General features: G+C 53.4%; 2 protein-coding genes across 6 annotated transcripts in view; both read left to right on the forward strand.

Annotated features, from left to right (window-relative positions):
- The window catches only part of HOXC6 (homeobox C6), a 35,746-nt gene extending 9,299 nt beyond the window's left edge, over positions 1-26,447 (forward strand). The window contains exons 1-3 of one of the 5 annotated variants that reach the window (XM_055584745.1): positions 12,451-13,117; positions 24,197-24,359; positions 25,084-26,447. In XM_055584745.1, coding sequence (XP_055440720.1) covers positions 24,206-24,359; positions 25,084-25,391 — 462 coding nt within the window. In that variant the 5' untranslated portion in view covers positions 12,451-13,117; positions 24,197-24,205 and the 3' untranslated portion in view covers positions 25,392-26,447. Of the gene's footprint in view, positions 1-12,450; positions 13,118-14,919; positions 15,187-23,901; positions 24,360-25,083 lie in introns of those variants that run through there. The other 4 variants (XM_055584718.1, XM_055584728.1, XM_055584738.1 and 1 more) reach the window with 4 other exon arrangements.
- On the forward strand, positions 5,031-8,595 carry HOXC8 (homeobox C8). Its single transcript, XM_055584704.1, has 2 exons — positions 5,031-5,517; positions 6,901-8,595. Exons 1-2 carry the CDS (start codon positions 5,082-5,084, stop codon positions 7,191-7,193), a joined length of 729 nt encoding a protein of 242 aa, XP_055440679.1. The 5' UTR covers positions 5,031-5,081; the 3' UTR covers positions 7,194-8,595.
- Positions 26,448-26,886: the final 439 nt, after the last annotated feature.

Consider the following 26,886-nt stretch of genomic DNA (forward strand, 5'->3'; position numbering starts at 1 on the left):
ACCGCAGCATTTCAAGAGATCCCTAGGCTAGGACCAAAGGAAGCTGGGCAGGGATTAGCCAGAAGTGGGGTGTTCTCTGGTGGCTCTGGGACCCCAGGGGCAAAGATTTGGGGATATGTGTGTGTAACAACAGCCCAGTGGGGATGGTCGACTGCCTAGCACCCCGAAAGCCTTCCCCAGAACCAGCAGTTTTCATCTGTTAATCAGAAGCAGACTCAAGCTGCTGGGTATGCTTCAGCCCAGCGCCCCCTTTCTCGGAAATCCCCCAATCTGGAAACTATTAAACTCAGACTGCTTGAAATATAGCTCTTTAATATCTCAGGCTGCCCATTTTGGCGAGAGTGCAGGGTGTTGCTCTGAATACTTGGGGAATACCACCGTAAAAGAAAATAATTGGGGACCCCGATTCCTAAGCAGCTCCCCCCATGGCCATCACCTTACAGGATTGTGAGGCACTTGTAGGGACCAGCCCCTTCCCATCATTTGAATCTCCTACCCGCTCCTCCTATTAAATAGTCCAGTTTCAGGGGCTGGAGGAAGGTGGGAAGAGGTGAACGTTTTGTTTTTGATAATATTTTGAGGGAGACAATTTAAAGTCGCGGTTTGGTTTTCCCAGTCGCTGAAGCACCCCTCCTCTTTCCCGCTTAAGAAGAGACCTCCCAATTCCAGAAGCGATTGTTTTCTTGGTCCTTTTGAAAGGTGCTTTGCCTGTATTTTTCTGGCTACCTCGCTCCTCCTCTGGGACCCTGGCCTCAGTTGCGCCCCGCGCGGAGGACAAGGCACCCACCCATCTCCCTCGGTCCTGACCGCGGGGACTCAAGCTTCTCTCCCGGCCCGAGCTCGGCGGTGTTTCCGGGCCTCCACCCCGCCCCTGCTCCAAGGCCCTGTCGCCTCCCCTCGTCCGTCCGTCAGCGCGGCCTGCTTCCTGCGGCCCTCCCGAGCCGGTCTGGCTCCCGGCAGGAAGGAGGGCCCTGACCAGAGCGTGGGATCCACAGCAGGCCCACGCGGTCCAGCCCGCGGTTCAGTACCAGCTCAGCCTCCAGCCTGCAGGTCAGGATTGGATTCGATTTTTATTTATTGTCATTTGTGAACTCAAACCACAACAACACGACACACATCTGGGGAAAGAAACGAAAGCTGGGGACGAAAGAGGGGCTTGCAAACGCCCCCCTGCCCTAATCCTCCCCTCCCACCTCTCCTCTGCTCCTTTGTCAGAATCACAAAACCCTAAAGGTTGTTCCACTTGGGAAGGCAGAGGGTAGGTACATTTCCGAGGCCCCGAAATGCCACTTTTATGGCGCTGTTTGTCTCCCTGCGCTGGATTCTGAATGGGGCCGAACAAAACAGCAGCGCGGAGCTGGCTAGACGTCTGGGCTTAATTGTTTTATGGTTTAAATAAGGTGGACACTCTTTCCTTTGAAATCGGATTATAGGAATGTTTTGTCTATGGCCCACGGAGAACAGGACCTCACTGGATGGGAGGGAGAGGTGGAGAGAGCGCGCGTGAGAGAGGGCTGGGCCACAAACCAGGGGGCAAAGAGCCGGGAGAAGTCAGAGTCCCACCCCAAAGTCCTGAAGGCGGCGGCGGAATAGGCGGTACGGAGCAGGCGGCAGGGTAAGAGGAGCGAGGAGTTTAGAGTGCGCGCCACGGGCAGGCGGTCGCGGGAGCTTCGGTGCGAGTGTCTGCGTGCGCGGTGTTCCGAGGCCAGAAATGCGCCTGGTTGCGGGGCAAATCGCGGCAGTTCCTTTTGCACAGTGTCTCAATGCGGGAAGGGAGGGTGACAAAAAGAGAATATAGTATAAAACCTTGGACAAGGTTTATTTCGAGGATTTAGAACACAAAAGAACAGCGCTCCTGGGGAGGGGGGAATCCCTTCCGGGGACCCCTCTCGTGCGCATTCATTTGGAAACTCCTTCCTCCCACCCCCCCACCTTTGGGTCAAGCCTGGGGACCTGCTTGCTCTTAGCTGCTGGCTTTTTTTCCGGCCGAACTGCATTGGAGAAAGTGGACGCGAGGTGGCGCTGTTGCTCAATGTTAGAGGCGGCGGCTGTGCCCCCAGCCGGCCTGGCCGCACTGACATTTGAGGCCCGGCCCCGAGGAGCAGCGACTAAAAGGCCGGGTGCCCCGGCCCAACCCGGCCCCTCTGGCTCTGAGCAAATCAATCCTCTCACCTGCGAGGTGTAAATAAATCGCGAGTGGCGGCAGGAGATGGGCCCTCGTTCTGCCAGCAGACTCGGGAGGTTCAGAAGGGCGGGCGTTGAAAATAATCGCTTTGCGGAGGAGATAAGCACGAAGCAGGCAACGCGTAATTAACGCGAAAAGGCAGAATGACCCGGACAAACGAACATAAATCCACGATACCTAGGAGGGCGGTGCAGGCCTCGGGGCGAGGGACGGAGACGCCCCAGCAAGGATGGCTGCTTGCGGTTCCTTTATTTCCAGGTTCGAGGAGCGAAATCAACCAAATATATGTAAAAAAACAATCAATCAAATGAACTGAAGAGAGAAAAGGCGAGGGACCTTTGAAAGGGGAAATCAAGTCCAGCCGGGGCTTTGGGGACTGGTGGGCTCTCAAAGCAGGCGATGCATGCAGCACACTCTGGACAGTTGCATTCCAAGACACAAAGGCCCGGAAGGATAGCTCTATGGCAGGATTTTCGCTGGCCCATAAAATGTTGAGATATCCCCTCACCCCCTAAAAGATAAGGCGCAGGCCCCAGAGCGGATATGGCCTGCCCAGCCTCTGCTTTCCAGGAGGGAAAAGGAAAGTATTTATGACAGTCCCCAGTGACCTAGAAGCTGGGAGTCCAGAGTCTGTCAGTTTAGTACCCACAGAGCAGGCTCAGAGAAGGCAGAGGCTGAACCAAGGCTGCAGCGTGCTCTGGTAGTGGAGGAAATCTCAGTCATGTCCCCTACTGCCCTGGACCCTGCAGCCCTGGCATGGCCCTCTGAACCTCCCCTCCTGTGGCTCCAGGGTCAGAGTTATTGGTGTGGTGTCACAGAGTTGGAGCAGTCCCCACCTCACTCAGATGGGGGTGGATTCTTCCAAATTCAGGGTATCCTGATCTCTTGCTGGGGCCCCAGTGGTTCTCCTTTGGGAATGTGGCTGAGAGTGACTATTTCCCCAGCAATTATTTAGATTCAAAAGGGGGAGACTCATTTTCTCTGCATCATCCTCCCCTGCGCTTTCATTTCTTCCTTCATCCCTAGAGCTGGGCTCTGGATGGATAGTGAAGAAAAAGATCTGATTTTCTAACTGCCTCCTTCCTCATCCAACCCTGAAACTCCAGAATGTGGAAGGAAATTAGGTAGCTTTTTTTTTTTTTTTTATGATGCAAAGAGCGAAAGATGCATGTGTGTTTATCAGGTCTTATTTTCACATATGTCTGGGTGTGCACAAGTGTGCACAGTGTCTGTGAAGTCTCAGGGGTGCTTTCTGATAATTGAGTGTGTGTGCATTTGATGTTGTTCGTGGTGGAAGAGAGCATATACAACATGTGTGGATCCTGAGTATGGCCCCGCATTGCCCTCACATACTGTGGAGGGGGAGAACCAGAAAAATCATTCTTCTTCATTCACCTGCACAGAGCACACGTGTCCACAGCTCTCTTTCTCCCTTTTCTCTCTGTCTGTGTTCAGTCCATGTAACTGTACATGTTTATGGCCAGAGAAGGGTGCTGATGGGATAAGGGTCTTTCATCCATTAGCATTAACTTGAATTTACCCAGTCTTGGGGATGGGGGAACCCCCCAGAGAAGTGTGGGTAAATATTTAAAGAGTGTCTGTTGACAGTTCCCATCCACATCCTGGCCTGGGCAGCCTGCCTGGGGAAGTTGGGGAGGGGGGATGCGGTGAAGCCAGGAGGCCCCTCCAGGCCAAACTAGCATTTCCTATGGGGTTAGGGTATGTGGGGACAAGTAAGAGGCCTGCTTTAGAGGCCTCCAACCCAGATACAGGGGGTCTCCTAAGAAGCAACCTCCTGGATCAGCCCAGCCAGAAGCCAGAGAACCACAGCTGCCCTCTCCCTCTGTTCCCACCAGCGGCTTTGCTCTCAGAGCCTCCAACAAGCTCGTGGCCATTGCCCGGGCTTCCTGCCTGAGGCATGAGCTGGTGTCTGAAGGGGCAGTGCAGCCCTGACTGGGTATATGGAGTGTCCTTGCCTCTGGCCCTCTCCACTACCCACAGCCAGCTGACAAGGGATCTTAAGAATCTAGGGGGGACAGGGCAGCTGGATAGGGGCAAGAGGGTTCTGATGGCTGACGTGTCTGGGGATAAGATGCGCTTTTCCTCCTAAAGTCCCCAGACTTAAGGACCCCCTGGGGAACCCACGTTTGGTTGTTAGGGGACCACTCTCTCTGGTTGGCATTCAGCCCCCTCGGGGGTCTTATACCTGTTGAGGTAACCTGAGTTGACCTGCTGGCTCAGGTACCTCTCTCTCTGAGAGGAAGGAAAAGAGAAGGGAGGAGAGGCACCTTCAAATCTGAATGCGCACCTTGGAAAAGCTGGCCCCAGCCATTAGCTGGGGCTGGCTCACCACCACCCCCCACATACCACACCCCCATCCCTCCCCCTTCCTCCCCTCCCCTTCTTCCAGGTCCCCCCAGCCCTGAACCCCTCTACCCCCCGCCCGCCATCCCTCCCTTCCTTCTCTCTCTCTCTCTCTCCCTCTCTCTCTCCCTCTCTCTCTCTCCCTCTCGCCTGTCTTCATGTCGTGGATTGATGAACGCGAATCGCGTGTAAGCGCCGCCACCGCCGGGAGTCTGAGGAATTCGCCTGGGCTGTTAAAGGAAAGAGCTAAGTGCGAGAGCGCGAGCTCTACCTACCGACAGTGAAGAGAGCCGCCGCCGCCGCCGCCGCCGCCGCCGCCCGCTTGCCCGCCGCCGCCCGCGCCCAGCCCGGGAGCTGCGCCGCCCCGCCGGCCGCCGGCACCCAGGCGCCCCCCACCTGCCCAGCCCGGCCCGCCGCCCCGGGGAGCCGGCCGGCCTGGGGATCGCTCCCGGGGGGAGGGCAGTTTCGGGGGTCCCGGGCGGGGGAGTCGGGAGCCAGAGGGGAGGGGGCGGCGGGTTTTCATGTGCCCAGCATGAGCTCCTACTTCGTCAACCCCCTGTTCTCCAAGTACAAAGGCGGCGAGTCCCTGGAGCCGGCCTATTACGACTGCCGCTTCCCGCAGAGCGTGGGCCGGAGCCATGCGCTGGTGTACGGGCCCGGCGGCTCGGCGCCCGGCTTCCAGCACGCCTCGCACCACGTCCAAGACTTCTTCCACCACGGCACCTCGGGCATCTCCAACTCGGGCTACCAGCAGAACCCGTGCTCGCTGAGCTGCCACGGAGACGCCTCCAAATTCTATGGCTACGAGGCGCTCCCCAGACAGTCCCTTTATGGGGCTCAGCAAGAGGCGAGCGTGGTGCAATATCCCGACTGTAAATCCTCCGCCAACACTAACAGTAGCGAAGGACAAGGCCACTTAAATCAAAACTCGTCTCCCAGCCTCATGTTTCCATGGATGAGACCCCACGGTGAGAAGCCTTTTCTCTTTCCCCCTTAGTCTCCCGCGCTCCGGGGTCTTCCCCCCTCCCTCGCCTCCTTTTTGTCTGCCCTCGCTTTCCCTCCTGGCTTGGGGCTCTCTCGGGCCCCACCCCCGGGCCTGAGTGGGTTTCTGGAGGTTGGGAGGTTCAGCTGGGGGTGGGGCACCGGGTTTGTCTGGGAGATTTGGGGGATTGGGGTAAAAGTGGGGGAAAAGGTGGTATCTGGGTGCAAAGGGTTAAAAAAACGTTTTCTCCACCTCTGTCAGTCTGTCTCTCTCTCTCCCCTCCTCTTTCTCTGTCTGTCTCTTTCTCTCACCGTCTCTAGTCAAAGTTGGGGAGGTGGCTGGGAAGGAGCGGGGGACCCTGAGGTTATCAGCTTTTGGAACAAGCCAGTTTCTCCATAAGGCAGAGAGCCCCAGTCCAGGACAGTGGCCAGGCTGTCTTGGGATGAAGACCCCTGCTTCCCTCCCCTGGCTGGGTCAGGGGGTGGCAGGACCCCAAGGACAGGTGATCTGCCTCTCTGGGGTACCCACCACCTCCTCTGAGAGAACTAGCTTTAGGGCCACTACCCCAACTTTGCTCTACTTCCCTCAGTTGGAGAGAAGAGAGGGAGTCAGAGAGGAGGGGGGGGGGGGAAAGAGTCCTGAAAAGGAGGGAGGCCATGTAGGTTAGAGGGCTCTGATGTCCAGAAGACCCTCGCCAAGCTGCCCCCCATCAAAGGCTTGTGGGGTCTTTCTGAGACCCTCAGGGCAGCTCAGGTCATGAGCCCCTCCAAGGGTGGCCCCTCATTGCCCAATTTCGAAGTAAAAGGGGAAGCTAGAAAGCGACAAGTTCCAGCAAGGATGGCCCGTGATTTATTTGCTGATCTCTAGTTAGCAATCAGGCCAAGCAGTGATACATTCCAGGAGATCAATTATTTTTCCTCCTTGCAAGGCATAAGGCAGAGAGATCTGAAGAGGGGCAGTGAGCAGAGCCTCACTTCCTCACCCCCAGCCCTTTTGCCTTCCTTTTGGAAAGAGACTCTGTCCCCAGCCCTTCTCACCCAATGCCCCTCTGCACTTGTAAACAAAGCTGCAAGGGCCAGTTTCCTGGAACTGCAGGCCTGGGGGGACTCTGCAGTGCTCCCTTGGCCTCTTCCAGCCCCGGCTTTCCAGACAGATCCTAGTCCCTGCCCCCACCCCTACCCTACCTCCCAAGGTGAAGCTAAACCAAAACAAATCCCCCAAACTTTCCTGCCCTTGCCTGCTCTGCCTTTTCTGCAGGAGGGAGGGGAACTGGGGAAACCAGAGGGGGGGATTTCAGGGGAGGAAGAGTGACAGGGGAAAGCCAAGCCCCTACCCAAACATAACCAGACTGGGCTTCTGTTCTGTCCAGCTCCGGGGCGGCGCAGCGGAAGGCAAACTTACAGCCGGTATCAGACCTTGGAACTAGAAAAGGAGTTTCTCTTTAATCCTTATTTGACACGAAAGCGTCGGATTGAAGTCTCTCATGCCCTGGGACTGACTGAGAGACAAGTGAAGATCTGGTTCCAGAACCGAAGGATGAAGTGGAAAAAGGAGAACAACAAGGATAAACTGCCCGGAGCCCGAGATGAGGAGAAGGTGGAGGAAGAAGGAAACGAGGAAGAGGAGAAAGAAGAGGAGGAAAAGGAAGAAAACAAGGACTGAGCAAAAAAAGAGAGACATCCCCCCCCTCCTTTAGCAACTCCCTTGAAGTTTCATTTTATGGTAGCAGATAAATTGAGAAGTTTACGACTGTCATTTGCTTTTATAGAGAATAGAATGACACTCACAACTCTAACTACCTGTCAGATACTTGCAGCTCTGGTTTTATTACCTTTGGACTTCCCCCCCACCTTTATTTGTTTGGGGGCTGGAGGGGGGATACTGAGACACAGCGAAAAGTTCCGAGTCTCTGTCTCAGTCGTTGCCCCAACACACACACTTCTCCCTACCCCCACCCTTCCTAGTCTTGCCTGGATTTTAAGGTCTGAGACCTGGCCCCCTTTCCCCTTCTCCCGGCCCCTTCTTGCCACACTGCCACCTCCCTGCTTCTCTGGTATTTATTTTAGAGGGGAGCCCCCTCAAAATGTGGAAGAAGACTCGTGGCTTTGTTTTCATGCTAGGATTAGTGTCTTAGATGGACTTTTTTTCCCAAAGGACAGAAAAAGTGAAGGAAGGAAGGAAAAGAAAGGGAAGATATTCAAAGATATTTTAAAAATGATAGCAAGGAATATCCCCTCTCCCTCCCTGGGGGTCCCCACTTAGACCCCCTTGACTTTCTCTAGGAACCTGATGGAAACCTGAAGGAGACGAGGTCGCCCCTTCCCCCCTCCCTTTTCACGGGGTAGAAAGGCGCCTGCCTGCAGTTGCCGCTCAGATCCTACCTAGCCATTCCTTGGTCACTCGGGCCCATGCCTTCCTCCCCTTCAGCTGTCTAATTCCTGTTGTTGGGCCCAGCTTCCTCTGAGCTGCACTGGTATAAGCGCTCAGAAATCGCCATAATCATGAAAATAATAATAATACTGATAATAATCATAGTAAATCTTTAACATACTACCTAAAGGGAACCTGCAATAATCGTGAAAAAATAAAAGAGAAATTAAAAAGATCCTAATACAGGAGAAAAAAAGAGAAAAAATTTAAAATAAAAAAAAAGAAAGAAACCTCCAACGTATTTTATCACTACCTATAGGAAGAAATCCTGCTTTGAGAGTATTTGTAATGCAGTTTTGTTGTCGTTTGTTGCTGCTTATTTCACTAAGAAAAACCCAACAACTGAGACTGCCTAGCCCGCCGGTCCTGTGCGCTTTTATTGTGCTTCTAACCCCAGTAGAGTAGAACTAAATTGCACTGAATGTATAGTTAACTGTCTTGAATCCTCTGTTTATGCAATGTGCTCGAAAGAAAAACAACGTTAAAAATATATCTATAATAATAATTTTTGGTCATTCGTCTTTATGTCCAGCTATGAATGTAGATTTTGTGTCCCGGCAGCAGCTCTGTTTCTGGTCGAAGTACTTTGTATTGTATACGTGAGTCATAATAAAAATTGGAGAAAAAATATTTGAAGCTGTAATGACTGACTCGATTTTTCCCCATCATACCCCATTTTCTACCCCTCCCCTCCTTACCCTTTTTCAATATTCTAGTAAAGGTTTCCTCCACTGATCTGACTTGGGGTTGGGGAGCACTCACATGGAGAGGAGTGGAGGAGCTGAGAGGACTGGCTGGGCTGGGAGGGCAGGTGAAAGTGGGGAGGTGAACAGGAGGAGGAGGAAGCAGAGCAGAATGCCCTTGGGAGAACATTGGCTCCAAACAAAGTGGGTTGGTAGATGCCAGGGTCCCAGTGGGAAGAAAGCATCTTCTCCTCCACTCATCCATCTTCTTCCTCCTGGCCCTGGGCTGAGCCCAGATCAAAAATCTGCGCCCCCTCCCATGCCCCTCCAGCAACTAGGCCTTTTTCAACCAGGGGCTGGGGCTAAGGATGAGGACATGTGATTCCTTCTGATCTCTCATGGTCAACCCTTAGTACTCAGCACCCAGCACTAGAAAGGATGTGAGGCTTGAGGCAGTCTGGAGGACTTGGTTGGAAGAAGCCTGAGAGTGGGGTAAGGGAGCTTAAGCCTAGGGGAGAGGAGAGAAGGGAAAGGTGGAGGGACTGGCAAGGCAAGCAGCCCGAGTCCACTGTCTGAAATTCAAATTCAGCCAGCACAGAGCCATCACTGTCACCCAGCCGCTTGCGCTTACTCCAGCCTCGGTCCTGGCTGTTTCAAGCCCTCTCAGCTTCACCTTGGCAATTGGGCAGCCTGCCCTGCCCTTATAATTCAGGTCATTGGCTTAGGTGGGGGTGGGCCCACTGAGTGATCAGTCCCACACTCCAGCCACAGCCGGGTAAGGACAGTCTTCACTGGACTCCCCATTCCCCAAAATAAAGGGTTGAAGGCTAAGGGGCTCAGGGGGCAAGAGGTCTCTCGGTCTTCCCTGGAGAGTCCTAGACAGAGAAATCTGTTTATGCCAGCAAGATTCTGGTCAAATAATACCAAATTCCAGAGATACAAGCCGTCTGATTCAGTCAAGAGATGGGACGAGGGGAGGGGATGGGATCTTCTGGTCTTAAAAACCCAGACCCCCAAAGACTGAAATATTTTTGAGGTCAGACCTCTCTCTCTCTTTCTCCCTTCACTCTCTCAGTCTCTGTTCTCCCGTTCAATGATTTCCCCAGACTTACGCCCAGTAAGTCGACTCTAGTTTTGTGTAATTTCACCCGCGTCTGAGTCCCTGGCTCCCACGCAAAGTGGTCTTGAATACAGGATTGGGTCAGGCGTCGTTAATAGGGGAGTCCTGCGGCCCGAGAGAGGCTACCGATTGGAAGCGCAGGCTGCGGGCAGGCAGTCGGGAACAGCTTTGAACAGCTCTGGGGTAAATCTTTCGGAACCTGGGGTCCCAGCTGACAGCCGCGGGGCCAGCCAGGTAACCCCGTTTGCTGCGGGGAAACACCGGCTGCCCGCCGGGGAGGCCCGAATAGAGAGCATTTCGCTCTGACCTCAGGCCTTCCCACGGGCGTCCAGACTCCGAGGGCCGGCGAGGGTCGTTTCATTTTGAAATGTGGAATTATGCTTGCTATTAATAAAAAATCGCTGGCCCAGTAGCCATTGACCTTACACTAAATGCCTTCGAAGAACCTCACCGAATTTTCCCCGCACCCAATGCCCCATTCAACCCCGGCCGTGCGCAGCAATGCCCGTGGCCCCAAGCCCGGCGTCGGAGGGCGGGGTGCGTCTGGCGCCCAGCATCGCTTGAGATGCGAGGCAACGGGTGGGCCAGACCCAGAGAGCTCCAGCCGCCCTCTCTTACAGCACCCGCTCCCCCCAACCCGTGGTGCCCACCGCCTCTGTTTTCTCGTTTGGAGAGAAAAGGAGGCAAAACCCGTTTTATGGGAGAACTTAATTGCGAGCGGGGATGCGCTCTCTTTAGAAACGCGTCCTCCCAAATACTCCCGCCGTCCCATTACCGGAATGGGGACCATTCGGCGGCAGCAGCTAGGACTTTCTCCCATTCTTTACTTTTTTATTAGCCAATCAAAGTGGCTTCCGAAAGCTATTTGTGATTTGTGAAAAATAGTGTCTTTCAAAATGCTGAGTTGAAGCATCTCGCTCATTTCGCCTTGAATTTATTATTCTAATCTCAACCGTAGAGACAGGATAATGCAGCTATTAAGTTGGGGGGCAAATTCGTTTCTCAGGATTTAAAAAAAAAAAAACAAAAAACACTCGGCATTATCTCTCCCTCCCCACTTCGTTGTAGAGGCCAAGGGAATTGCGGGCCTGTAGGGAATCCAGGGGAGGAGGATGAGGGAGGTAATAAGTGCCCTAAAAGGCTCCTTGGGGTACCCTAGGATGGGAGAGTGGATTGACCTCCCCAGCCTCAGCTTCCCCAAATGAGATGCCCCAGCGGCTGTGTGCTGGAGAAAGTCACCCCATGCCAGTTAAAGCGAACTATAAGACAGGTTGTGCCACAGACTAGAAGTAAAATTTCCGGTGAACTGACCGCAGAGCTGTCCCATTCTCCCCGAGGCCCATTGTGAAAAGCTGGGCCAGTGCTTCCTTGTCGTAATTTTTAACTACCTGTTATAAAATTTATGGGTGGGTTTGTAAAAGAAACGAGGTCCCTGCATCCGGCTGAGGGAACTGCTTCACTTACTGTAGAGGAAGTTTGGGGAGGGGATGAGGGGACCCCCTGTTGGTTGGGGTGGGGCACCCAGCCGTGGAAGTCCCCATGCCAATATGACTCTGGAACCAAGAGAAGAGCTTTGGGCCTTCAAATCTCCAGCTTGTTGGGGAGAGTGGCTGGGTGGTGACTGGTGGCAAATAGTCTCTATGGGGAAATTTATTCTGGGCTCCCTCACATTGGATTCATTGCCAAAATCAGGGGTCTGGAGTCTCCCGTGCTCTGGTGTTTAGCATGGAAGGTAGAATTTAAGGAAAGAATAGATTCTTTTTTCAGGGCCTGCAAGGTGTGTCCTAGTTGCCCAGACATTGGAATTTTTCTGAAAAAGGCAGATGGGTTTGGGCCACCTGACCAGACAGAAAAAGGCTTCCTATGACCATGCACCCAAAGGAAAAACAACTGGGAAGTAAGATCGATCATAGGCCTTAATTTTATATTTAATTCTAAAAAGATTAGGAGGAAGCTGCCATCTGAACCTAGGAACTGAGGAGACGTGACATCCTTAGGAGACCTAGGGATGATCTTGGGGGGTGGGGGGGTAGGAATGTCACTTTCCCGGAGAAAAGAATCTGGGGACGAGGGGCGCTTTGGGAGTTCTGCAGGCTGCTCCCCATTCTCGTCCGCCACGCCCCCCCTCCCCAAGCTGCCTCCGCAGGCCTAAACCCTCTCTGCTCTTCAGACCACGGCCAGGTCAGTCTTGGTTATGAGGCTTCCAGCCGCCTCCCCGTCCTGTTCCCATCTGGGGTGGAGTGGGGGCTTCCCCTACGCCCCAGTGGGAAGGATGTTGTTCTCTTCCTAGAAAAAAATGACAGGGGTAGGCTGAGCATCCCTTCTCAGTCCCTTCACGCCGCCGGGGCTGCCGTCACTGCCCCAATGCCACAAATCTTTGCAAAGCTGTGGTTCCCCCAGAGCCAACCTTAATACCCCATTTATTAAGGAAAATATGTAAAATTCGGCATGGCAGAGGGAGGCAGCCGACTCAGCGCCAGAATCCTTCCTTGTCTCCTGTCAGGTCCCCCCTTCGCCCTTCCGCGCTAGCCAGGAGCAACCCGGCCCGTGGGGAGTGGGCGGCGGGTGGGGGTGGGGTGGGGGGTCGGGGGATGCTCCCTCTCCGAGAGAATTGGGTAAACATGGCGACCGCGGCGCCCATTTGCACACGCTACACAAATGCATCGCATTCCCGGTTGTTTGCAGAAAATTTACAGCTGAGTAATAAAAGTTTACGATCGACTCACAAGTTGGATTGGCCACAAGAAGTCATGTGGATTCCATCCATGAACGTGAACTTTTTATTGTGGTTTGTCCGTTCGGAGCGCTCCGCAGAACAGTCCTCCCTGTAAGAGCCTAACCATTGCCAGGGAAACCTGCGCTGGGGGCTCCCTTCATTACTAGTATTTTTTTTATTAATCTGATTAATAATTATTTTCTCCCCTCATTTAATTTTTTTCCTCCCAGCTGGAGTTGCCGGAAGCTGGGAGCACCTGGGGAGGGGGGCGGGGGGAGAGGCTGGAGTAGAGGGCACCCGTCTCTCCCTTCCCGACCCTCTAGCCCCCCAAGGGGCAGGAGGAATGCGGGAACAGGAGTTGAGACAGGGAGCTGCAGATGCCTCCGCCCCTCCCCTCTCCTAAGCTCTCCCTCCTGCCCCCTTCTTGCATCTCTCCTTAATTTTATTTGGCTTTTTTAAATTATTGGGACTATTCTTTTTTATTTTAAAATTTCTATAAAGTATATATATATACATATATATGTATGTGGAGCTGAGACAGGCTCGGCAGCGGCACAGAATGAGCAAAGACGAGAAAGAGAGAGTGGGAGAGAGAGGCAGAGAGAGAGAGGGAGAGGGAGAGTGACAGCAGCGCCCGGTAAGTGTTTCCTTATTGGTTCAAATATGTAACTAATGGTCCGTAGCTGGGTGGCGGTTTCAAGATAAGGACAGCAGCGGCTTGTCTTGGTTAGAAAGGAGAGGGGGCGAGATGGTGGGCGCGTGGCAATTATGGGGAGGAAAAGTGGGGGTGGGGGAGAAATTGGGTTAAACTGGAATATGGTAGTGGGGGAAGTATGTTGTCCTTATGTCACTGTACGCTGAAGTTGGGGGTCGGGGGGCCAGAGGACTGCGTGGGGCTCAAGGCCGGGGTCTAGTGCGCAGACCTTGTCCTTACCTGTTATAGATCTGCGGCCTCTTGGCTAACGGGACTGGGACAGAGGGGGCTCGGGAGCTCAAAATCCAGGGCAGAAGAGAGAACCTGTAAGCTGTAACCAATGCCTTCCGAGCAGAGTCAGCCCCCCAACCCCCAAACAAACTTTCCAGTGCCCCCTCCCTGCTCCGCAGCCCCCTCCCTCCCGGAGAGCGCGACCGCTAGAGCTCACACATGCGCAGTGCGGGCCCAGGGCCTGCGGCCGCGGAGCAGGAAGAGAGCGCTGCTAGGCGGGCGGCGGGGCCTGTTAATTGGCAATTAGGGGGGAGGCTGGTGGCTGGTGCGCGTCAGCGGAGAGGAGAGCGTCTGCCCACCCCCTGCTTCCACCCCCACTCGAGCGGATGGAAAGATGGGAGGTGCTCTGCACTGCGGATGGATGGGTGGGGGTGGGGGACTCCGTACTCAAAGGCCATCTTGTGCTTGGAGAATGGGGGCCAATCTGCTTTCTCTCCCCCCACCCGCGGCCCGGCGTTCCCCACCCCCAACCGCGGCCACCCGACCCAGGATACCAACTGGACTGCTTCACCCGCGTCGCCTGGCTGCTCTGGGCTGTGATCTGCCCTGTCTGGGGCGGAGGTGGGAATTGAAGAGGCCCTAGAATGGGTGGGGACAGTGACCAGGCCTCGCCGGCAGGGCCTCCTGAATGAGCAGAGGTAGTGAGGTCTCAATGCACGGCTGGGGCACGACTGACTTATGGGGTCGGGACTCAGAACTGGGCGGCCCGGAGGGTCCTGGGCGCTGGGGATCTTCCTAATAATTGGTGCTAATGGCGTGTTGTATAGTCTTAACCCAACACATATGGTTTCATAACACAGTGGCTTAATATCTTCCAAATGTACGTGGCCCTGAATGTGTTGCAGCTTGATATATGACCCCGCCCTGCTCCCTGGCCTGGGTCCGAGGCGGCCCCTATATGTGTGAGCTTCTGTTTATAAAGGGCAACGCACACACACTCGCTTACACACCCAAGGCAGACACACCCCAGAGCTGGGGGAGGGGAGGGTGCATACTTCTAGAGAGATCCGAGAGTCTGGGGGCCAGAGTCCCCTTCAGCCCGAGCCAAGAGCACCCCCCCCATCCTCTCCCAAACGCGCGACTGGGCTTCTGCGCCAAGCCCGAGTGGGGGAGGGGACCGCTCCTCGATTTCCTGTTTAAACCCAGACTAGTCGCCTGAGGGGGGGGGGGGGGAAGATAACCTGTTTTATCAAATTTTTAAAAATATAGTTCGACTGCATTCAAATCAAACCCCTTGGGCCCGAGTTGACGGTGAATCTTCCCTCCCCTCGCCCCACAATCCCCTTCCCTTCCTCTCTTGCCCCCCCAAAATTCCCCTTTCGCAGCCGACATAAAGGCCTGGGAGGTATTCTCCCGGGGGAAGAAATGGCATTTTCTCTCCCCCTTCCCCCCACCCCCCCACCCCCCCGCAATAGGACTTGTGTGTGTCGGCAGAGGCGTCTGCCGAGGGGCTAATTTCGCGTTCCTTGTTTACGATCGAGAAAAGCGCTTGGCTCTCCCCAAATGGGCCCAGCCCGCCGCCCGCTCCGGCTGCCGCGCGCTCTCTCGCCGCCCCGGCGCGGCCCTGGGGCTGACGCCCCGGGGAGCCAGGCCGCGGCCGCTCAGACCCCGAGTCCGTGCGACCTGCAAAGGGCGAGGGGAGTACCGTGGGCCAGTGGAGGGGCCCCGGAGGCCTGAAAATGGGAGCTTTTCTCCTGGCGTATTCTGGGAACCGCCGATCGGTGAGGCCTCTATTTCTCTTTCGCTGTATTTTGTCTGCCCCCGCCCAAGCAGATGGCCGCACTGACTGGGGGAGGGGGACAAGTCTTTGTTCACCGCCCCCCCCAGGACAACAATTTCCGGAGAAGGCCACTCGGGCCAGTGGGGATTCACCTGGAATACTAGAGGGGGCCCCCTCCCTTTGGAGGGGTGGGCCTGGGCTAGGCTGGGGTATCACCTTCGGCCTACAGGGATCTAACCTAACGAAAGTGGTTGGTGCGATTTCACATTGGTAGGGTTGGTGGTTGTCGGGTTAGTAGCACCATCCTGAAATGTCCTTATATATTATTTTTATACATTGATTTTCTGTCCCTTCTTGGCTATGGTCCTGCAGGCTCCCACTCATTTCACCCCTAGACTCTTCTCAGGACCCAGAGGGATGCAGAGACAGTCTAGCCGCAGTGACTGGCCCTAGTTTTCCATTTTCTAGTCTGGCCAGGGGAAAAACCCAGCCCCAAACGCCAGCCCCTTCCTTCCCTCCTTACTTTCAATTTTCCTTCCTTTCTTTCTCTCCCTCGATGGCACTCAAACAGAAGCACAAAAGGGGCCACCCGTGGCAACCCTCAGCCTCCTTGCAGGCCAAATTCCCTGTGGACAAGGTCCTAAGAGCAGGAGGACACTGCTGTGATTATCTAATAATAGCCAGAGCAGCTGAGAATAGAATCAGGCTCAAGGACTCTGCACACCCAGAGCTAAGGCTGTGCAGAAGCCCTGAATCCATGGGTCAGGGTCTGGTGACACTCCCTTGGGCCCAGGGCCCCCAGCAGTCTCCACTGAGTCCACTCTTTGGGTACCTCAGGCCTGTCCCTTACGGGGCTTTGTCAGTCCTGCCACGGGCTGTATTTCATGCGCCAGCTCCTAGCTAAGGAGAAATGGGCAGAGCAAACCCTTTCTCCCCCTGGTCTGACAGTTGTGATCCCCACGAAGAATGCGACCTTGTTTGGAGAAGGCGGCCTTGTTGGGTTGGCTGTTATGTTCCGAAACCAGGCTTGGTAGCTTTATACGTTTATTAGATAGAGGCTCAAATGTACGGGCGCAGACTTCTGCACAAATATATACAGACTCATGTTTCCTCAGTGGTTAATTGTGTATTACCATGCCTATATGCGCTCAAACACCATTTTATGTGCGTGCGAAATTTTGTTAGCCCTCACTAGATGGGCTTGGGCTCAAGGAGGCACTGGGTGCCCTCTGTGCGTGCTCTGCTGAAAATGTGTTCGTGCTGGAATCGGAGTATGCGGGTATCAATAACCAAGAGATGCCACAAAGGTTTTCTCAGACCTTATTGCCTTCGCTGTCCAAGCAGCTGGGCTGGGGAAAGATTGACTTCTTTCTGCTTCCTCTCCACACCTCCCTGCAGACTTCCCCAACTCAGGATTGTTTGAGCAGGCGAGCCCAGTTGTGCTGAAAGTGAGTTCGGTGGGAAACTTTGGTCGGTGAGGCATGCCTGTGAGCAGTTTTGAGCAGTCGCTGGGCCCTGGTGTTCGAAGCCTCGCTGAGGCGGCAGAGAAGATTGGAGTGGTTAATAAGGTGGCCTCTGGGCAATGATCTGGGGCGGCTGTGGACGGACTAAGGTGCCTGGAGAGGCCGCTGGAGAAAGCCAGCCAGACGGATGAGGGTGCGGTGAATGCCTGTCTCCCCACTCCTGCTCGCTCTGGCTGCTGACGGGGTCTCAGCTTTGCCTGTGTCATATGTGGAGCGGACTAGGGGATCTCAAAGTTCCCCAGAAACCTAGATCTGGTTACTGGTGGAACTTTATTTTAATCCTCTCTGCTACCTAAGCCGTAGAGATAGCTGAAGCTTGGTCTGACCGCCAGTGGGCCTAGAGCACTGACTGTGAGCCAGGGCTGAGAATTAACCAGCCTTCTTTCTCCCATTTGGGGCCAAGGAAAGACAGAGGCTGGGGTATAAATGTCCATTAAAACCCCCAGGAAAGAAAGTAAGGATGGGAGAGGAGCTGGCGGGTGTTTAACTCCACTCCCTAGGCGATCAGGTTCCTCCCCAGAATCTCCTGTCCAGACTTGCTGCGGGTGCGAGGCGTGCAGCTCTTTCCCATCTTCTATCGCACCAAGGGCAGCCTTGAGCTTTTAGGCCTTGGCGGCCCCGAGTGCCAGGGTGACATTACCCCCAAAGTGTGCCCCTCATCACGGCCCACGGCCTCTGCCACGGCGCTGCAGCCGCCCGTTTATTGTGTCTGTGAGTTGTTTACTTGTTTTGTCTGCTGCCACCCTGCGTCAGAAACCCGCCAAACAGCAAACTCACCCAGGAGAACAAAGTGCGGCGCTGTCCTGAACTCCCTCCCCTTTCCGGCACCCTGCTCCCGCCATTCCCACCTCCCTCACTCTCCCTTTCCGAGAGGAGGAAGCAGAAATCGTCCTAAAATAGGGCAGCTGTTTATAGGGTCGGGGGAATTATGGGGATACCATAAACCTCCGGGTGTCCTGGTGGTGGAGAGACAGAGCAGCCCTCCCCTGGCCTCCAGCTTTTTTTCCTTTCCCCTGGCAACTGCTCGGTTAAGGGGGCCACACTCCTTGAGAAAGCCGAATCCCCCTCACCCCACTCCTTTCTGCAGGAGTTTTCCCTGAGACACAGGTTGTTGGGTTTTAAATCAGGCTAATGTTGGCGGATTCATAAAGCTAGATAAAGCATGTCGCTCTCCCCATCACCCTCCCTTCTCCTCAGCCCCCCAAAATAGCAGTGAATTTAAGCAAATCCTACAAAATTAAATTGCCCCTTCACTAAAGATCCTATAAATCTCCAATCTCGCCAGGTGTAGAGTCGGAGAGGCCGCTGTTCGCCTCTAATTTTGCTCCTGGCTATCAAATCTGAAAGAGTATTATCGAAGTAAGTAATATTCTCTCGTTTCTGAAATTAATTCCCCCCTCCCCATCTCTCTCCTCTTTTCACCAGCGCAGATTAAATGGTTCTTTCAGATCTGCAAACAATAAAGGATCAAATTATTTATAGGGAAATAAAGACAGTGTTTCTTGTTGGCTTATTGTTCCAGAACTTTAATAACATTTTATTTTCAAGTGGGAAAACTTAGACCAGGGGAAGAAGAAGGAGACAGGTGGGGGGAGAGGAAGTGAGGGGAGGCAGGGAACCCACACACAAAACTCCTGCTGTATGTAGTAACTTTTATGATATTTACAATTTCCTCATGACAACTCACTGTGATGTCATAAATGCTGCGTTCTTGTTCTTGAATTTTACAATTCTCAAAACTTCCAAAATGGATCCAAGCAGTACTCTGCATGGAGGGATATAAGAGAAGCCAGAAAATTGGGGATCGTTTGTTTTCATTCTGGAGGCCAAAAATATTCTGAGTGTTCTGGATTTTAATTTTCCCTCCTGGGCCAAACAGGACTATTTGCTTTCCCTCCCTGAAATGTCACTCAGGATCTGAATTCCCTCCCCATTCCCAATGGGGATGAGACAGTATGTCTGAATGCTTTCTGTATGCCCCCTCCTCAGTTGATACTCAGCTGCTTGGGACAGAGGTTGGAGGCTTGGGGGCCAGGCCCCCAAAGCCAGAAATGATTTCTTCCAGAGGGGGCCCAAATGGGCTCAGGGTTGAGTGCGATGGGACAGAGATGTTGAAGACCTACTGTACTTCTTAACCTTCAGCCAGAGAAGCCAAACAAATGCCGGTGTGGGAGTTTGTGTCTGCTGATGGTAGCAGCATTAAGTGGAGTGGTGGTAAAGAAAGGTCAGGCAGAAATCTGGAAAGAGAGAGGGAGAAGAGAAAATATGATGTGAGTTAGCTGAGACCCTCCAGGTACCTTTCTTCTCTGTTTAATTGCAAATAAAGCAAAAGCAGCTTGGGCAGCCTCTCAACCTCTCAGCTCAAAAGCGCAGGCCTCTGAGGTGTTTGGGGCAGTTCTCAGGAGCTTGACATGCCCCATCTGGCCTTTTCCTCTATCCCCCCTCCCTGCTGCCCCCCAACTCCATTCAGCTGGCCAGCCTGGGGCCCTGTCCCCAGAATATTAGCACCCCCAAATGGGATCCATTTCCGGGCTGGGTGTGTCAAATTTCACTTTTCTCCAAGTGTCTCCATGCCTCAACTTTGAAAGGAGAAAGAGCATTCTTTTTTGCAGTACAACACATGTGTGGAGAGGTATGAGCTCAGACAGTTTCCCCACTGGATCTTTGAGAAGCTGGGGGCTCCTTGGGTCAGCTATGCTGGGGTATCCCCAAGCAGACCCAGTTCCCTGCATCAGGTTCTCTGACGGACTAGGAAACTCTTTGCAAGCCTTTTACTCTGCATTCTGTGAAGATCAAAGGATCTTACACAAAACACTAGGCATTTGGAGTAGGATTTATTTTTTTAATTTTTAAATAAAAAAGAAATCCTATCATAAGCCAGTCGGGCCAACTGAGCAATCACTCTAGAACAGCAAAGCCTTAACCAAACAGTGCTATTGTGAGGTGAGCTGAACAATTATTGAAACTCAGCTTTCTCTGCAAGAGGGATTTCAGCCCTCGCCCAGTGGCACAAAAGGGGCCAGTGGGGCAACCGCTCCTCTCCCGCCCTGGAAGTCGAGGATCCAGGGGGTGGGCCGGGCAGCTGTAGGGGCTTCCAGGCAGCCAGGCGTTCAGGCCGACTGCTGAGTCCCGCGGCTCCAGTGCCCACGTCCCTGAGCAGCCTTCGGAGGCGCCGGGCTGCAGTTGGCGCCGGCAGCCAGGAATGGAGTGTGTATGTATCTGTGTGTGAGGCTGGGTGAGTCACAGACAGCGGTGCAGAGTTGGGGGATCTGGGGAGAGAGAGAAGACTGGCAGAACACAAACTAACCAGGACCTCTGGAGAAGACTGGCCCCAAATAAAAATTCCAGATCTCATGCCTCTCACTTCACATACTCTTCCCCTAGAATTAATTAATATATTTCCCAGAGCAGAGTGGAAAGCAAAGGCAGGCAAGGTGAGGCCCACCCATGAACCTCTCCAGGGCCAGAGGCCAGACCCAGCCACCCTCTCCCCAGTTCAGAGATACACAGGCCCCCAACCCCCATTCTGGAGCAGGATAAGGCTAGAATAGGAGCCTTAACACTTGCCCTGGGAAACCCTCCAGTGTCCAGCCTCCAATGCAACCCTTGGGGACTCCCGACCAATGACTGCCCCCCATTTAGGCTCAGGGCACCTACAATGAGTTCTCTCCTATAATTAGTGTTCATGAAAAGCATATGTTTTGGTTGCTGGGACAGGGAGCCGCAACTTTCCCCCTTTATTCCTTTTCTGTATTTTTTGAATTCTGTTTTTGAATCCACTGATTCCAGCTCCGAAAGCGAAAATCCGTTCTTGCCGCCAACCCCCCTCCCTATTCCAGAGGCCGAAGGGGCAGAGCAAGTCGGAGACCTATGGGCCTGATGAGGGGATGTTCTCTGATTTCTCTAGGCTTGTTTTATAGAAACAAAGAACTAGTTCTCCCCCCTCCTTCCCAGGACTTGTGCATATTTACAAGAGCTCAACTGCAGTTTTAATAAAACATCTGTTCTTGCTTCTGCTGATGAGTTTCCATAATTGTTTTCAGACAAATTTAACAGGAAAATATAAATATATTTAGAAAAACCCAAGTCCCAGCTTTCCCCCCATAGACAGTCGTTCTTTTGCCAAAAAAATAAAATTAACATGAAATGAGAAAAGGAAAATATAATCCAAGGGAGGGAAGATTCGGCTCATCTGACTTGTTCTCCCCCCTTGGAGCGAATCCTTCCAGCAAATTTCAGCTGCATAATTAAAGATCTAACTGAAGGAAGAAGGCTTCTTTCCTGAGGAACGAAAGGTGATGGGGGAAAAGTGTGTTAGAAACTAATTTTGCCGAAAGTCTTTAAGCAGTGGCAGAATTTATTTGTATTTCTGCTTCCCCTTCTCCCCTCTTCCAGCATTTCTGCCTCCCCCCACCCCCAGCAGCTGGTTCCTGTTCATTATAAATTGGCGAGACCTTTCAGTCTCTGCCCTCTGTTTAGGGACGTAATAAAACACTTAACTTTCCGGGGCTGAGACTTACATTCTGCTCCTCAGGGCGCCCACCCCCTGCGCCCACTGCCTTTAGGCCCCAAAGGGGACTCTCCCCAACTTAGGCACCCTTTTCCTCTCCACACTTGGTTTAGAAGGGGCTCAAGAAAACAAACCCAGGCATCCTTGCTGGGGAACTGCAGCGCATGCTTCCCCAGAAGCCCCTTCTTTCTTCCAAGGTCCTTCCTTCCCCCACCCACCCATAAAAGAGATTTTAAAATACATAGAAAATCAACAGTCATTGAAAGCAAAACCTCATTAAGACATCCTATCTTCCATCATTCAATTTGTTGTACATTGCAACAATTTAGTATCTTGAAGGAAATATCACTGACATGATTTATCCCTCTAGCAATCTCTCTCTGAAGGGGGGGTGGGGAGGGAATTTACTCTCTCTTCCGGCCTGTTCTACGTGTAACACTGCTGTCCTTAGGGCAGAATTGAGACTGGGAACTCTGAGAGCGGCTACTGGTGTCCAGGGGGGCACTGACTTGTTCCTTAGTTCAGCCCCCTCGGCCTTCCACCCCCTCCCCACTTCTCTTTCCCTCTCCCTCTTGCCCTCCAGGGGGCCTGGAGCCCCAGCCAGCTGTTGGAAACCCCTGCCCAGGCATGCCATGAATTCGAGGACAGCTGGATTCTAGAGCGAAAAGCAGCTTATGCTGGTGTCTGTTTGTGTACCTGCCATGACACCCCAAAAGAGACAACTCATCTCAAAATTTCTTTCTTATTTTAAGAATCCTCCTCTATACTTCACCTTCATTTCCTTGGGGAGAGGAAAGTATGGTCCAGGAGAGGGAGCCTTTATAATTATAGGGGCCTTCCCCCTGCCCTTCTAAACACCAACACATTTCTCTCCTCTCTGAAGGACTGGGGCTGTATTTTTATAAGCCAACACAAATTGTCTCACAGGAAGACTCTTCCATCCCGTTACGAGGTTCATGTATTAACTAACATGTTGTCTCCATCAGCTCCTACATACTGTCTGCTTTTGGGTTCGAAACTTTATTTTTCCCCCCTAGCGACACTCCAGGGAAACCTTAACGTTACAGAAGATGAATAAACGAGTTTTTTTCCCAGTGTAGTCCCGTTTATGGCTTTATTGCTACCCATTGATTACTCCGCTTTGTTACACAGAAGGAAAAGATCATAAAATCCGGCGACATCCGGGTTCTTGTTATAGCCAGTTCTCCCCCTCCCCAAAATGGTGAGGGGAAAATATGATCTTCCACTGTTCCCTTCGCTTGCCCCACCACCCCCCTCTTTGTCAACTCAGAGCATTTTCGGCCTATGTTACAATATCAAAAGAAGTTTGGATTAATCAGGAGGAAAAAGCCCATCTGCACACCTTCCGCTGTTTCTGTTCGCCCACTGCGGCTCCTCAGAAGCCTCGGACTCAGCTGCCTTTTCCTAACCTTCTCTTCCTTTTTCTCAGCCCCCAGGTGGGAAGAAAATGGGGGTAGGGAGCTGCTGAGAGGCCTGGCCCCACCAGGTGTGGCTGGCCCTTGGGAGAGAGCGCCCCAGGAAACCTTGGCTGGAATCTCCAAGCCCCAGAGCTCAGGTCCAGGGGCATTTCCCTTGGCAGGACAGCATCCGAGAGGGGCAGGGGTTTCTGCCCTGGGCAGGGGCTTGAGACTGCAAGACGCTCTGTGTCCATCAGAGCCCCACCAGCTTTCTCTCTTTGGCTGGATGCTATGTGAATTACCCAACGGCCCTGGCTGGCTCCAAATCATAAATTCTCACCAACATAAACAGGAGTTGATGTGTCTAGAAAGACTCTCAGAGTTCTTTCTTCTTCCTTTCTTCCTTTTTTTCTCTCTCTCCCACCTTTTACTTCTTTCTCTTCCTTTCCTAGTGTATTTTTAAATAAATTTTCCCTTTTAGGCAAAAATGCTTTAAGAGTTTCCCCCAAAAGGGGTTCCTGAGCAGGAGGAGGGAGAGAAGGGCTAGGAGAAAGAGGAAGCGGATGCATGGCTCCTTTGCACACCTCAGCTCTGCCACTGCACTCTGAAGACTCAGCATTCCCTCTTTAGACTTAGGGGTTCCCCCCATGCCCCCCGCCACCCCCAACTCTCAGACATACTCTCCTTCCTCTAAACAGCATGTCTTATGCAATTTCTTTCCATTCTTGATTTAAAAAAAAATTATTCGGGTAAAAATAGACTGGTTTAAAGATGGGAACTCGCTCCTTGGAGTATCAAACCAGATTTCCTGTAAGATTTCTGGGGAACCCCCTGAGCTGGGAAGGAGTTCCTCCTATGGAGAAATCAAAGTGTAATTTTAGAAGAGGGCAGATATAAAAGATGAAATCAGATTGAAAATACAGAGATTTCTCCTGTGGCCACAGCATAGCAAAGTTAGCTGGGGCTGAGAGATTTCCTGGGAGTGCAACTCTCCTTTTCTGGGCCTCAAGGCCCTGCTAGAGGACATTCACCCTTTCCTTCACCTTCAAATCAGTTCTCTTACATATATATTTTTAAAAGAAATCCAAGTCTTACTTTCAAAGCACACACTTAGTCTCAACTAGGGAATCAACAGAAGCAGAAGCGATTTTTTTCCCCCTTCTTGACATCTGGCTTGCGATTGGCTAGGAGGGGGTCAGCTGACTTTGTCATTTTGTCTGTCCTGGATTGGAGCCGTCCCTATAACCATCTAGTTCCGAGTACAAACTGGAGACAGAAATAAATATTAAAGAAATCATAGCCCGACCAGGTAAAGGCAAAGGGATGAATTCCTACTTCACTAACCCTTCCTTATCCTGCCACCTCGCCGGGGGCCAGGACGTCCTCCCCAACGTCGCCCTCAATTCCACCGCCTATGATCCAGTGAGGCATTTCTCGACCTATGGAGCGGCCGTGGCTCAGAACCGGATCTACTCGACTCCCTTTTATTCGCCACAGGAGAATGTCGTGTTCAGTTCCAGCCGAGGGCCGTATGACTATGGATCTAATTCCTTTTACCAGGAGAAAGACATGCTCTCAAACTGCAGACAAAACACCTTAGGACATAACACACAGACCTCAATCGCTCAGGATTTTAGTTCTGAGCAGGGCAGGACTGCGCCCCAGGACCAGAAAGCCAGTATCCAGATTTACCCCTGGATGCAGCGAATGAATTCGCACAGTGGTGAGTTTTACAGCTCCGAGATATAAATTAAATAAACTGAACTGGCTTTATGACCGGCTTCCCTAGAAGAACGGGCGGAGAGAGTTTTTTATGGCCCCATAAAAACAATCACGCTCGTCTCCTCGCCGACGCCGAGACAGGGCCCCCTCTTCTGCCCCCTCTGCTCGCCTCCTGCTTGCTTGCAGGGGCCTGGCCCCCTCGGCCCCTGACGGATTGGAGGGCTCTAAGGCGAGTTGAGGGGGCAGGAACAGGGCAGGGGATGAGGGGAGGGGGTGGGGGAGCCCCCAAAGTCGAGTCAGACTGAGGAGAACGGAGAGGGGGCAGAGAATGGGACAGAGAAGTGGGGAGAAGTTTCCCAGGAGCTAGGGCGCTTGGGGAGATGGGGGAGCCCAGACCTTGAGAAATGGGGCCTCATCCCCAGTGTTTTGAGATTTTTCTGAAAAATCAGCTTTTAGTTTACAGCTTCCTGCTTGGTTCTGTCCCCCCACCCCCACACACCTTTCTTTGAGACACACCTACCAACCGGGGTGGGGGGGAACTGAATGAGGTTAGGATCCTGGCTGTACCCCCAGTGGGGGTGGGGACAGCAGAGGGGAGAAGGCTGGAGCCGGAGGGGCCCGTGAGTGCTGGCCAAGTTGGGAGGGTCAGGGCTGTGCTAGGCTAGATCATCTGCAGAGGATGCCTTGCTGATTGTTTGTAGTGTGTTTTGTGCCCGGATCTCTAGGGGTCGGCTATGGAGCGGACCGGAGGCGCGGTCGCCAGATCTACTCGAGGTACCAGACGCTGGAACTGGAGAAGGAATTTCACTTCAACCGCTACCTAACGCGGCGCCGGCGCATCGAGATCGCCAACGCGCTCTGCCTGACCGAGCGACAGATCAAAATCTGGTTCCAGAACCGCCGGATGAAGTGGAAAAAAGAGTCTAATCTCACGTCCACGCTCTCAGGGGGCGGCGGAGGGGCCGCGGCTGACAGCATGGGCGGAAAAGAGGAAAAGCGGGAAGAGACAGAAGAGGAGAAGCAGAAAGAGTGACCAGGACTGTCCCTGCCACCCCTCTTTCTCCTGCTCCCTCGCTCCCCCCAATACCCTCCTAATCACACACTCTATATTTATCACTGGCACAATTGATGTGTTTGGACTCCCTGAGACAAAATTAGGGAGTCAAATATGGACCTGAAAAGTCAACTCTGGACGCCCCCCTCCCTCACCGCACAAACTCTTTTCACCAGGCGCCTCCTCCTCCTCGCTCCCTCGCTAGCTCGTTCTCGGCTCGTCTGCAGGCCCCTTCCCCCGCCCAGGCCTTGGGGCTCGTCCCAGAACCTCGCTTTAGACTCCACAGATCTCCCTCCAAACGAGGACTTGGCCTCCCACCCCCTCGGCGCCCCCCATCCCCGCCCCCGCTCAGAGAGCCGGCTCCCGGGCCCCGGGGGCCTCTGCTCCCGGGCCTCAGGGCCCGGCCTGGCAGCCGGGGAGGGCGGGAGGCCCGAGGAGGGCGCGTCGGGGCCCCACAGCAGCCCCCAGGGCCTCCCCGCAGCCCCCGCCCGGCCCCTCTGCCCCAGCAAATGCCCAGCCCAGGCGAATTGTATTTAAAGAATCCTGGGGGTCATTATGGCATATTACAAACTGTGACCGTTTCTGTGTGAATATTTTTAGCTGTATTTGTGGTCTCTGTATTTATATTTATGTTTAGCACCGTCCGTGTTCCAATCCAATCTTAAAAAGGGGAAAAAAGAGAGGGAAAATTACAAAAAGAAAAAAAAAGTGAGCGACGTTTGTTTAGCCAGTAGGAGAAAAAAAATAAATTAAAAAAATTCCCTCGTGTTACCTTCCTGTATAAATCCGACCTCTGGATCCGTTCTCGAATATTTAATAAAACTGATATTATTTTTAAAAGTTTATATCGGGATTTCTGTTACTTCGCTCGCCCGCCGGCCTCAGGCTGAAAGTTGGAGCAGGCTCTGAGCGCTCCCGCGTCTGCCCGCTGCCTGCGAGCCCCCGGCCCCCTGCACGCGCCTGGCCCGGCCCGGCACCGATCCCGGCCTTGCGGTTCTCCCGGGGGTCGCACTGGGGGCTGGGAGGCCTCTCTGGGCTCCCCACGCAGAGCAACGCACTCAAACCGCAAAAAAAAAAAAAAAAAAAAAAAGGCCGCATGGGTTTGGTTGGGGGTAGAGTGGGACCCCGGGTTGGCCGCATTGGTCTCCGGCCCCACACAGGCCTTTCTTCCTGTCTTTGGTAGTTTGGGGTCCTCGGCTTCTGAACCCCGGACCCCCAAAGGCCAGAAAGGCTGCATCATCCAGGCCCCAGGTCGCCCCCGCCCACTCCCCGGAGTAGGGAGGGAGGCGCCGGAGCTAGCAGGGCAGCCCCCGGCCCGCGCCAGGATTCTTGCGAAACGTGGCGGAGGCGGAGAGCCGAGGGGAAGAAGACCGCCGGGATCTGAGCCCTTCTGCAGGGCCTGAGCGATTCAAGGACATCTCGGAAAAGAAAGCCTGGAAACTGATCTCTCGCCTGCTCTGGGACTCCTGACGTG

This window comes from Bubalus kerabau, chromosome 1 (assembly GCF_029407905.1).
Source record: "Bubalus kerabau isolate K-KA32 ecotype Philippines breed swamp buffalo chromosome 1, PCC_UOA_SB_1v2, whole genome shotgun sequence".
In the NCBI taxonomy this organism is placed as follows: domain Eukaryota; kingdom Metazoa; phylum Chordata; class Mammalia; order Artiodactyla; family Bovidae; genus Bubalus; species Bubalus kerabau.

What these genes read in the sequence shown, in the direction of transcription:
- HOXC8 (XM_055584704.1), top strand. Translation starts at nt 5,082, where the DNA reads ATGAGCTCCTACTTCGTCAACCCCCTGTTCTCCAAGTACAAAGGCGGC. An exon ending in TCCATGGATGAGACCCCACG is followed by an intron (nt 5,518 to 6,900) that starts GTGAGAAGCCTT and finishes TGTTCTGTCCAG; the next exon opens with CTCCGGGGCGGCGCAGCGGA.